Source organism: Mobula hypostoma, chromosome 22 (genome assembly GCF_963921235.1).
Source record: "Mobula hypostoma chromosome 22, sMobHyp1.1, whole genome shotgun sequence".
NCBI lineage: Eukaryota > Metazoa > Chordata > Chondrichthyes > Myliobatiformes > Myliobatidae > Mobula > Mobula hypostoma.
In genome coordinates, this window is record NC_086118.1 from 23148179 (window position 1) to 23160569 (window position 12391).

The window sequence follows — 12391 nt, forward strand, 5'->3', positions numbered from 1 at the left end:
GTGTGATGGGAGGAATGCATTGTTTCCAATGGATTCTGTAGACTGTATAGTGAGTTAGGGATGGCCTGGTGCTCCAACTGAAAAGATAAGCAAAAATTTGAGAAAAGGTAACAGAAGTTTAATTTCAACTAAATGTTAAAAAGTTGGAAGTTTTTTGTTTAATGGAAACTATCAATTTATTGCATTCACTCTAAATGAAGTCATTATATAGTGATAGGTGTGCCCTGACTATCAAAACTGTAAACAGTAAGTGTAAATAGGATCTTTAAACTTTACTTCACTTTATTGTCGCCAAACAATTGATACTAGAGCGTACAATCATCACAGCGATATCTGATTCTGTGCTTCATGCTCCTTGGATTACAAAACTGTAAACAAACCGTGTAAATGCATATAATAGATAAATAGCAATAAATAACAAGCATGAAGTAACAAGTTAAAAGAGTTCTTAAGAGATAGTTATACCCAGGAATTTGAAATTACTGACCCACTCCACCTCTGATCCTCCGATGAGTACTGGCTCATGGACCTCTGGTTTCCCTCTCCTGAAGTCAACTATCAGTTTTTTGGTTTTATTTGCATTGAGTGAGAGGTTGCTGTTATTACAGTACTTAACCAGGACTTATTTCATAATTTACTGGCATAATTTACACCTGGACTTATCTCATAATTTACTGGCATACTTTACATATTACTATTTAACTATTATGTTTCTATTTATATTTATTATTTATGGTGCAACGGTAACAAAAACCAATTTCCCCCGGGATCAATAAGGTATGACTATTACTATGACTAATCTCCCTCCTGTGTGCAGATTCATCATCACCTTTGATACAGCCCATAACACTGGTGCCATCAGCAAACATGCATTTGGTGTTGGTGCTATACTTCGCCACACAGTCATAGGTGTAAAGCAAGTAGAGCAGGGGGCTAAGCATCCATCCCTGAGGTGCTCCTGTGCTGATGGAGATTGTGGAGGAGATGTTTTTGCCAAACTGACTGACTGGTTTACAAGTGAGGAAATCCAGAATCCAATTACACAAGGGGGTATTGAGGCTTAGGTCTTGGGAGTTTACCGATTAGTCTGGAGGGGATGATAGTGTTAAATGCTGAGCTATAATTAATAAAGAGCATCCTCGTGTATGCTGTTCAGTTTCTGTTCAATAGATTTGCTAAGTATGCCCACAGAAACAGAATCCAGGGTTGTATGTGGTGGCATGTGTGTACTCTGATAATAGATTTTACTTTGAACTTTGAAGCCACTGTATGATATCATACACTTACATTGTATCAAGAATATTTTAGTCACCCTGTGGTAGATATCAACTACAAAAACAACAAAAGGTCCAGAATAGCATTGATCCATAAATCTGAAGATACTGCATAAATAACTGAAAATTCTGGTTAAAATATGAAAGAATTAACACTTAAAATTATCTTTAGTATTTGTGGTTTCAGCTGCCAAAGCCAAAAGAACTGGAATTTCCTCTCTAAACTTCTGCATCTCTCTGCTAAACAATTTTTAAGATTACATTTAAACCTAATTCCTTTAACCATTTGCACTAAGAACTGCTCGACATCTTTTTTTTAGATGAGGCAACATCTGTGGAAAGAGAAACAGTTAATGTTGGGGGTCAAAGACCATTTATCAGACTTCATTTCAGATTTCCAGCATCAGCAGTTTTAAAAAGATTTTTAAATGAAGTTTGTATATTTGTTAGTGCTATTATGCTGACACAACATATAGTTAATAAATTTAGTTTCTTCATATATTATCTCAGCTTGCAAGTGACTATAACTGTCTGTGTCTTAGGCTCGATAATAATTGACTGAGTGAGATATTCTAAAACAACAGGAATTCTGCAGATGCTGGTGCTGGTGAAAGCAGCAGGTCAGGCAGCATCTCTAGGAAGAGGTGCAGTCGACGTTTCAGGCCGAGACCCTTGGTCAGGACTAACTGAAGGAAGAGTTAGTAAGAGATTTGAAAGTGGGACGGGGAGGGGGAAATCCAAAATGATAGGAGAAGACAGGAGGGGGAGGGATGGAGCCAAGAGCTGGACTGGGAATTGGCAAAGGGGATATGAGAGGATCATGGAACAGGAGGCCCAGGGAGAAAAACAAGGGCGGGGGAACCCAGAGGCTGGGCAAGGGGTAAAGTCAGAGGGAAAGAGGGAGAAAAAGGAGAGTGAGAGAAAGAATGTGTGTATAAAAATAAATAACAGATGGGGTACAAGGGGGAGGTGGGGCATTAGCAGAAGTTAGAGAAGTCGATGTTCACGCCATCAGGTTGGAGGCTAACCAGACGGAATATAAGGTGTTGTTCCTCCAACCTGAGTGTGGCTTCATCTTTATAGTAGAGGAGGCCGTGGATAGACATGTCAGAATGGGAATGGGATGTGGAATTGAAATGTGTGGCTACTGGGAGATTCTGCTTTCTCTGGTGGACAGAGTGTAGGTGTTCAGCAAAACGATCTCCCAGTCTGCGTCGGGTCTCGCCAATATATAAAAGGCCACATCGGGAGCGCCGGACGCAGTATATCACCCCAGTCGACTCACAGGTGAAGTGTTGCCTCACCTGGAAGGACTGTCTGGGGCCCTGAATGGTGGTAAGGGAGGAAGTGTAAGGGCATGTGTAGCACTTGTTCCGCTTACAAGGATAAGTGCCAGGAGGGAGATCAGTGGGGAGGAATTGGGGGGACGAATGGACAAGGGAGTCGCGTAGGGAGCGATCCCTGTGGAAAGTGGGGGGGGGAGGGGAGGGTGGGAAATATGTGCTTAGTGGTGAGATCCCGCTGGAGGTGGCGGAAGTTACGGAGAATAATATGTTGGACCCGGAGGCTGGTTGGGTGGTAGGTGAGGTTAAAACGCATCTCCCCCATTTCACGCACATCTGCTCTCACGCCATCTTCCCGCCACCCCACTAGGAATAGGGTTCCCCTGGTCCTCACCTACCACCCCACCAGCCTCCGGGTCCAACATATTATTCTTCGTAACTTCTGCTACCTCCAACGGGATCCCACCACTAAGCACATCTTTCCCTCCCCCCTCTCTCTGCTTTCCGCAGGGATCGCTCCCTACACGACTCCCTTGTCCATTCGTCCCCCCCATCCCTCTCCACTGATCTTCCTCCTGGCACTTATCCTTGTAAGTGGAACAAGTGCTACACATGCCCTTACACTTCCTCCCTTACCACCATTCAGGGCCCCAGACAGTCCTTCCAGGTGAGGCAACACTTCACCTGTGAGTCAGCTGGGGTGATATACTGCATCCGGTGCTCCCGATGTGGCCTTCTATACATTGGCGAGACCCGACGCAGACTGGGAGACTGCTTAGCTGAACACTTACGCTCTGTCCGCCAGAGAAAGCAGGATCTCCCAGTGGCCACACATTTTAATTCCACATCCCATTCCCATTCTGACATGTCTATCCACGGCCTCCTCTACTGTAAAGATGGAGCCACACTCAGGTTGGAGGAACAACACCTTATATTCCGTCTGGGTAGCCTCCAACCTGATGGCATGAATATTGACTTCTCTAACTTCCGCTAATGCCTCACCTCCCCCTAGTACCCCATCTGTTATTTTTATACACACATTCTTTCTCTCACTCTCCTTTTCCTCCCTCTGTCCCTCTGACTATACCCCTTGCCCATCCTCTGGGATCCCCCCCTTGTCTTTCTCCCTGGGCCTCCTGTTCCATGATCCTCTCATATCCCCTTTGCCAATCACCTTTCCAGCTCTTGGCTCCATCCCTCCCCCTCCTGTCTTCTCCTATCAATTTGGATCTCCCCCTCCCCCTCCCACTTTCAAATCTCTTACTAACTCTTCCTTCAGTTAGTCCTGACGAAGGGTCTCAGCCTGAAACGTCGACTGTACCTCTACGTAGAGATGCTGCCTGGCCTGCTGCATTCACCAGCAACTTTGATGTGTGTTGCCTGAGATATTCTAACTTTGAATGATTGAATGATCCAATGACATTCAAATAATGTACAATAAAAGGAAATAGAAATATTGCTAACTTATATCTTAAAGAGTAGCATATACTAGTATGCTGGACGTTTGGAAATTCAACATGCCTCAAATTGCTAATGTCCACATAGTAATGTTTAATTCTAACATTGGTGTATTCAATTCTGATACAATTAAAAATGTAAATTTATGAAACATGTGCAAATGTTAACCAGTATCAAACTGTTTCTGAAAACTTTAATTTGGTTCTTTAGTGTTCCTTATAAAGTGCTACTGTTAAACTTCAGGATTTTTAAAATAGTATTATATAATACATAAAATTGACCAATTCAAGCGCAATACAATTTACTAAACAAGAGCTACAACTTATAATTATATAGCTCCTTTAACATGCACTCAACCATGTTGATAAAGGCATTATGAAACAAAGTATGGCATATGTTCTAATGCTTGTTTAAAGGTCATGAGGGGTGTCTCAAAGGAGGAAAGAGGCGGGGAGACGTTTGGTGGAATTACAGAGCTTAGCACTTAGCTGTTAATTGCAATCATCACTGCTGGTGTGAGAGTCAGGACAGAATTAGAGAAATGCCAGGGTGGCCGTCAATCACCTATGAACAGGGAGAATTTATGGAAAAATTATCCTATTCAATATTGATATTGATACCTTTCCTTTAATTTCTATATATTTTTCTCAGCCTGGATTTCCCAAGGACAAGGTTTGAGTTCCCAGAACGATCCTGAGAATACAGAATCTGTCCTGGAGATGTCCAACAGCCAAAATGGTCAAAATTGTGGGGTAAGGAATTAGTGCCGTCTGTTCACACCCAACCTCTCAGTAGCAAATCTTTCTGTGGGAATATCTGAACTGTTGGGTAGAGGGACAGTAAAAAGCGTGCTCACAACATGTCTTTTATTTTTGAAAATCAACAGGTCAGATCTTCCATTGACCAGCAAGCCATGTGAACTCATCAGTTGCTTTCCCTAAGATGACCATTTCTTCAAATGTCCCTAAGAGCAGTCTTCGATTGAGAAATCTCCTCCCAGTGCTGGGCCTGTTCAAGTACAGGTGATTAACTCCACCTTCCAAAAGCACTTAACCAAAATTGAGGTAACTATAATTCAAAACTAGCCCAGATTTATTGAAATTTATTAGTGGATGGTTAACGATTGATGAAGACATTCAAAAAATTATGAAATGATTAAATTATTTCATGAATTAAAAAGATGTACACACAACACAATTGTTTAAAGTAAATGAAATAAATCACACAAGAATAATCTTTTATTTAGCATTCTGTGCATAGCTGTCTCTCCCCTTTGATATCTGTACTTGTTTGTACCAGGTCCAAACTGATGCAGACAACACACACAAAGTGCTGGAGGAACTCAGCAAGGCATACTGCATCTATGGAAAAGAGTACAGTTGATGTCTCTTTTCCATAGACACTGCCTGGCCTGCTGAGTTCCTCCAGCATTTTGTGTGTGTTGCTTGGATTTCCTGTATCTGCAGATTTTCTCGTTTCTGAACTGATGCAGGTTCAGCAGACATCCGACCCTGCAAAACCTCATTTCAGAGAGTTAGCACCATCAATTTGCAGGAGACTTCCGGGAGAGGTGGGATGTCTGCAATAAAGTAGCTCCTTAGCAGCTAGCCAGCTAGTTTAAATAACATTAGCTATGCCAATGAACAAACAGCAGTTGTTAAACTCACCTCAACATGTCTTTCACGGTCTTAACCCACCACGGGCAATAGAAAAGTCACTGTTGCAAACAGTGCAGCGAGCAACACTGTCATTATTTTTGACCCCTATTAGGCAGGGGTACACTTTAGTGTAGTCTGGGGTGAGATACGTTTTATATATTTTTTTGGAACACTCTGCCACTCTGATTTTTTTTGGAACTCTCTCGCTCTTGCTCTTGCTCTCTATCGTGCGCACGCTCTCTCGCTCGTGGTCGCTCTTTCTCTCTCCCGCACTTGCTTTCTCACTCTCTCTCGCGCTCTCTCTCTCTCGTGGTCGCTCTCTCGCACTTGCTTTCTTGCTCTCACTCTCTCTCGCGCTTTCTCTCTTGTGGTTGCTCTCACTCGTGCTCGCTGTCTTGTGCTTGCTTTCTTGTTCTTGTGCTCGCTCTCTCACTCTCTCTCGCGTGTTCTCTCACGCTCGCTCTCAAAAAAATCTATTTCTGGGACATTGTATATAATTTGTGGGCATCAGGGAGCCACCATTAATATGCAGGAGACTCCCGGAACTTCCGGGAGAGGTGGGATGCCTGGTTCAGTAGGAGGATTATTCAAGCTAAGAGACAGGATGGCCACACTATCCCACTGGACCAACACATCCTTCAAGCAGAGGACCAGGAGACTACTACTGCTTTCAGAACACTAGGCTCAAGCCAGCATCCAGTGCTCCTGAACGTCTACCCAAGCAAGTGTGTAAAAAGGAGCAGAAGAGCTGTCCCAAGCTCAGAACAGCGAGGAGCACAGAGATCACCATTATTGGATATGTGCGTGAGACACTCCTCCAAGTAAGTTTTAACCCTTGCATACTGTTCATACTCTATACCTTCACAGAATAGTCCGGGTCAATTTTGACCCGGCCCAAGAATCTCCTCATAACAAGTGTCTATACCAAATTTTGAACCACAGATCAATTTAGAATGTATAAATAGCCTATCTGACATTAATAAATGGGTGATTAATCCTTAATTAATATTTCAGAGATGTAAAATCCATTTCAATCGATACGGGTCAAATTTGTCCCGGAACAGCCTGAATGTACAAAAATTTGTAGCACCTGTACAAAAGAATATAATGTTTAAATATTTTCATTTTTGCACATTTTGGGTCACTTTAGGAAAGGTCATCAAATTTCGGCTTTAAAAAATGGCATTTAGGGTGTTTTTACTGCTGTCAGATGTCAAAACGGGTCAAATTTGACCCGAACAGTATGTAAGGGTTAATTATTGTCATATGTTCCAAGATACAGTGAAACTTTGTTTTTTCATGTCATTCAGGCAGATCAGTCCATAACTAAGTGAAAAATCAACATCTTAGGCCTGGAGGAGAGGAGCAAAAAAATCAATCTGATGAGGGAACTCAGACGGGCGAGCAGCGCCTGTGGTGAGGGAGAAATGGTGGCGTTTCGGATTGATTTGCTGGGGGGGGGAGAGAACGTTAACAAATTTACGGCTTTGATCTAGCAAATGCTAGGGCCAGTGGGTAGAGCGATTTTTAAAAATCCTTTTTTTGGCGAATTGCCAAGTAATCGCAGAGCTGGCGGCGCGACCCGGCCCTCCCCTCTCACCTGGATCTGCAAAAGGCCAAACCCCGTTGCCGTGACAACTGTCTCTGCGTCTCCTACAGCGACCGGAAGCAGATACCCGGAAGTGAAAGTTGGTTGGGGTCAAGACGTGGCGCAAGATGGCGGCCTGCAGTAAAGGAGGAGCGTAGAGCCGACAAACGGCTTCTCTGCTATAAATAGACCATGTACAGTGTGTCATGTAGGCTGTTCTCAGGTATGTGTATGCTGAACAAGGTCAGAAAATCGTTGCAAGTTGACTATGGGGGAGGAAGATCGATAAAAGTTGTTCTATGCATGTTATTCTCATAACTTCCGGTTGACCTTGTCAACCTTGATTTCTAAGACTCCTGGCGCCCAGAAACTTTGGATAACGGGATTTTTCTAAATACATATGTTACGTTTAAACTATGTGCTATGGTTGAAGTAAATGCCCAGGACTTTTATAGATTGAATTGAAAATAATCCATATTTAGTCTTCCCCGTAAATGCATCACTCGTAAAAATAACCCATTGTGATCCCTCTTCGAAAAAGTTATTTCAAATTCAAGGTTCACAGCTCGCTGCACATTTTCTCTAGAGGGAATTAACCGGTGGCTAACATTTAATAAGCGTACAGCACAATAGTGGGCCCTTTTGTGTGCCTCGTCCCTACTGACCCTGATGTCTGTCAGTGTTGATCTGTATCCCTTTAAACCTGTAAGACACAAGCAGTCTTTCGAGTTCAGGCAGCACTCACGTCTGACTCTTGTCATTGTCACATTGCATCCGGTGCGGCTTCCTCTTCATCTATGAGACCTGACGCAGATTGAGGGATCGCGTTGTCGTGTACTTTCGTTCCGTTCGTCTTAACAGTCAGGATCTCCCGATGGATAGCCATTTTAGTTTCCCATTCCCATACTGACGTGTCTGGCCACAACCTCCTTTGCTGCCGCGTTAAGGCTAGGTGCAGACTGGAGGAGCAACGCTCCATTCCGTCTTGTCAGTCTCAAACCTGACAGCATCAACATAGATTTATCTACCTTCCAATAACCGCTCTCCTCTGTCCACTCCCTTCTTTTCCCTTGACCCTGTGGCCCTTTTCTACTGGTTCCCCACCTCTTCCCTTAATTCTGTTTTCTACAGTCCTCTCCTATCAGATTCTTCCTTCTTCAGCCCTTTGCCTTTTCCACCTATCACTTCCAAGCTTTTCGCATTATTCCCTTCTCCCCTTATCTGGATTCAGCTATCATCTGATAGCTTGTTGTCCTCCCCCTCCCTTACTCCTTTATTCTGGCTTCTGCCCTTTTTCTTTCTGGTCTTGATGAAAGATCTTGGTGTACGACAAGCTCATTTACTTCTATTGATGCTAACTGACTCGCTGAGTTCCTTGAACACTTTGAGTTTGTTCTTTCAGGTTTCCAGCATCTGCAGTCTCTCTTTTATCTCCCTTTTAAGTACCGATCCAAAGGCCTTTCAAATCTTGTTATTGTATCTCCCTCTGCTACCTCCCTTTGGTAGCTTGCATCAGGTATCCAGTATTGTCTGTGTGAAAAGCTTCCTGCACCAATCTCCCTTAAATGTCTCCACTCATTTTGTTAGTGGTGGTGTATAATGAGAACATGAGATAGAAACTTGAATGTATCTTTCTTTAAAGTTACTGGCTGCTTAATTTGTTTTCTACTTTTGACTAAAAGTTCAAATCGTTACTCTTGTATGAATAGTGAATAATTACACTGCACTTTGTAGTAACCTTGGGATACAAAAAGAGATTTATAGAATAATTTGGATCCAAATAGGGGATAGCTATTGTTAAAATGCCTTTCATGATAATCAGAACTGTTACATTCAGCTGATGATTATAGGTGTACATTGACAGCATAACATCATATGGAATATGTTTGCTTGTATTTACATAGATCAATTTGTCTCATGCATAAACTATCCTGGATTAGGATTTTATAACCTGAATAAAGTAATGATTGGTGCTTGACATCATATTCATAGTTATTGGAGCAGGCTTTATGAGAACGCAAATGGGTTGTGTTGTATACTGATTCTGTTTTAAAAGCCTTAAGATATATTGACGTGATTAGCATGTTGATAACAACAAAGATAAATGGATTTAGTAGGGGACTTTACTTTCAAACAATGTTGTAATTGTAATTTTGAAATGATGGCAGATAAGCCAGACATGTTCTATAGCATCTAACATTTAATCAAAATTTGAAGCCCCCTTTTATTGTTATATCCAGTGGTGCTAAAATTTGTTTTCTGATTAGAATCTTTAACTTGACATTAACTAATTCTCCTTTCACAGATGCTGTCTGATCTGTTGAATGTTTCTAGCATTTTCTGTTTCCAATTTCAATTATCATCGTCTGCAGTTTATGATTTTTATATTGTTTTTATTTTCCTCTTTAAAGTGTTATATTTTCCAAGGTAAATCTGAACTAGAGGAAGTTAAAGAGCTCAAAACTCATACTCTATATGGTTGATGTGTTAAACAGATATCTTGCCTTTCATCATGTGATGGTACTGTACAAAGAAAAGTGAGAAATATTTTGGTGTTCTGGTCAACATGTATTTTTTCTGTGAAATCCAAAAGACTTATCAATGTTATGTTGGTGACTGTATCTCACTGTCACTTCTGTCTATGTTAAAGCAGAGACTGTATAGTAAGAGTACTTAATTTGCTATGATTGCCATTGTTTTTGAATGTTCTGATATCTTGAAAGTTAATTCCTCCAGAATAACACAGAAAAGTGAAGTTAATACAATTTCTGAGAAAGCTGGTGAGATGACAGAACCAAAGGACCTGAAGTTGCAGTGAGATTTAAATTGCATAAAAAAATGGATTGGTATTTTTCTTGTGTGGTATGAATATTCATCATCATTCATAAGATAAGATAAAAGAGCAGGGTTAGGCCATTTGTCCCATCGAGATTGCTCCATCATTTTATCATAGCTGATCCAATTGTCCTCTCAGCCCTCACCTCTTTCCTTCTCCCCGTATCCCATCATGCACAGACCAATCAAGAATGAGTTAACCTCTGCCTCAAGTATTCATAAAGTCTTGGCTTATGCAGCTCCCTGCTGCAAAGAATTCCACAGATTCATCACACTGGCTAACAAGATTCTTCCTCATCTCCATTCTGAAAGAACACCCCAATATTCTGAGGCTGTGGTCTTAGCCTCCCCTACTGTAGGAAGCATCTGCTCCACATCCAGTCTATCAAGGACTTTCACCATTTGGTAGCTTTCAATGAGGTCACCCCTCATTCTTCTGAATTTCTAGTGAATACGGGCCCAGAGCCATCAAACATTCTTCATATGACAAGCCACTCAATCCTGGAATCATGCTCGTGAACCTCTTTGAACCCTCTCCAGTTTCAGCACATCCTTTCGAAGATAAGGGGCCCAAACCTGGTCACAATACTCCAATTGAGGCTTCACCAGTGCTTTATAAAATTTCAGCATTATATCCTTGCTTTTATATTCTGGTCCTCTTGAAATAAATGGCAACATTGCATTTGCCTTCCTCACCGCAGACTCAAGAATTTGTCGGATAATTTCTAGCAGATAGAATATTGATGAGAACAGCAGTGAAAATTCAAAAAAAAATTCTTAATCTGACAAGGCTTTTAAGAAAGAACAACAGTTCACCAGCAACACTTAAAGTGGTTATCAACAGATTATAGGTTAAGTTCTTTGGTATTTTTTTCTGTCAATTACTATAATTTTGCATGTTTATTGCTTTTTCGTTGTAAAGCAAAGGCTGGTATACATTTTACTGACTTCAGGCTTCAATAAAAATGATCGTTTCCAACGTGGTTTTCTTGCAACGCTGTACAACCTGTACAATAAGCAGTGGGCTAGAGAGCTGGATATGTTAGTGAACAAAGACGGAGTGGGTAGAAGTAGTCTTAGCAGGCAAACATGTCTGTCTGGAGTGTTCAGGAAGCAGTTCTCTGACACATTTAAACCTCTTTATCAAGCACATTTTGAGTGAAATCATCCAGCATCTGTAGCTCAGAGATGTAAAAAGTGACCGTGGGAAGGAACTTTGTTTTTGGCTTCTAATGAAGTGCATGTGTGGTCATTGGGACCCTCTGTTCTTTGGAGAGTGACTCTGTTCAGTCTTTGATCCCAGAATCCAGTAGGAAGAGAGAACACATAGCTATGCAGATGAGGTTTGTCATTGACAACATGCATCCTATATTTTTAGATGCCTAATATTGAATCTAGAAAGGTTTCAAAGGTACATTTAATGTCAGAGAAATGTATACAATATATTGTACATCCTGAAATTCTTTTTCTCGCAAACATCCGTAAAAACAGAGGAGTACCCCAAAGAATGAATGACAGTTAAATGTTAGATCCCTGAAGTTCCCCCCCCCCCAGCTCCAACCCACCCAAGCATAAGCAGCAGTAGAGCAAAGACCCACCCCCTCCCCCACTGGGAAAAAGCACTGGCGCCCCCACTGAGCACTCAAGCATGCAGCAAAGCATCAATAAAAACACAGATTTGCAGTACCCCAAAGACTACTCGTTCACCCGTTAATTCGACATATCACAGTCTCTCACTCACTCACTCACTCACTCACTCCCCACTCACTCACTCACACACACACACACACACACACACACACACACACACACACAAGTGGTGTCCCAGTGAGAGGGGTGACATAACAACAACTTGCTGATTTACGATGTTAAAAGTCTGTTGCGTCGCTTCTTCTGAACTCTGTGCCCAAAGAACTCGGGTCTTCTGGGCACACAGCCAGCAGCCAGCTTGCTGTTTCCGATCTTCCATCTCCCACAGCACACCAATTTACTGCGGCGGCACCAATCTCCAGAGCCACGAAATCCCGAAACCCTGAAGGCGTGTTAGTCTTCTAGGCCGTGTCCTTGGCATATCGAATAGCGGTCAGTTGTGAGACCCCAAGAGTGAGTCCCATTCCTGTAAAGAACCAAAGTCAGCGTGTAACTCCAGGTCAGGGTCTTCAAAAGAACCCTGAAAGGGAAAAATAGAGTTATTAAAGATAGAAGTAGAGCTGTTTCCGAAATTGCAAGCAAAGGAGTCGCCATTAGGCACCATCGTTCTCCTAAGGCGCCATTCTAGTACCTAGAAGGTGCTAG

General features: G+C 42.1%; 1 protein-coding gene across 2 annotated transcripts in view; it reads left to right on the forward strand.

The window, feature by feature from the left end:
- Positions 1-7350: 7350 nt before the first annotated feature.
- Positions 7351-12391, forward strand: part of LOC134360212 (protoheme IX farnesyltransferase, mitochondrial) — a 163807-nt gene continuing 158766 nt past the window's right edge. For both annotated transcript variants that reach the window (XM_063074284.1, XM_063074285.1), the window contains exon 1: positions 7351-7484. In XM_063074284.1, the coding sequence (XP_062930354.1) occupies positions 7454-7484 (31 nt within the window). In that variant the 5' untranslated portion in view covers positions 7351-7453. The remainder of the gene's footprint in view (positions 7485-12391) is intronic.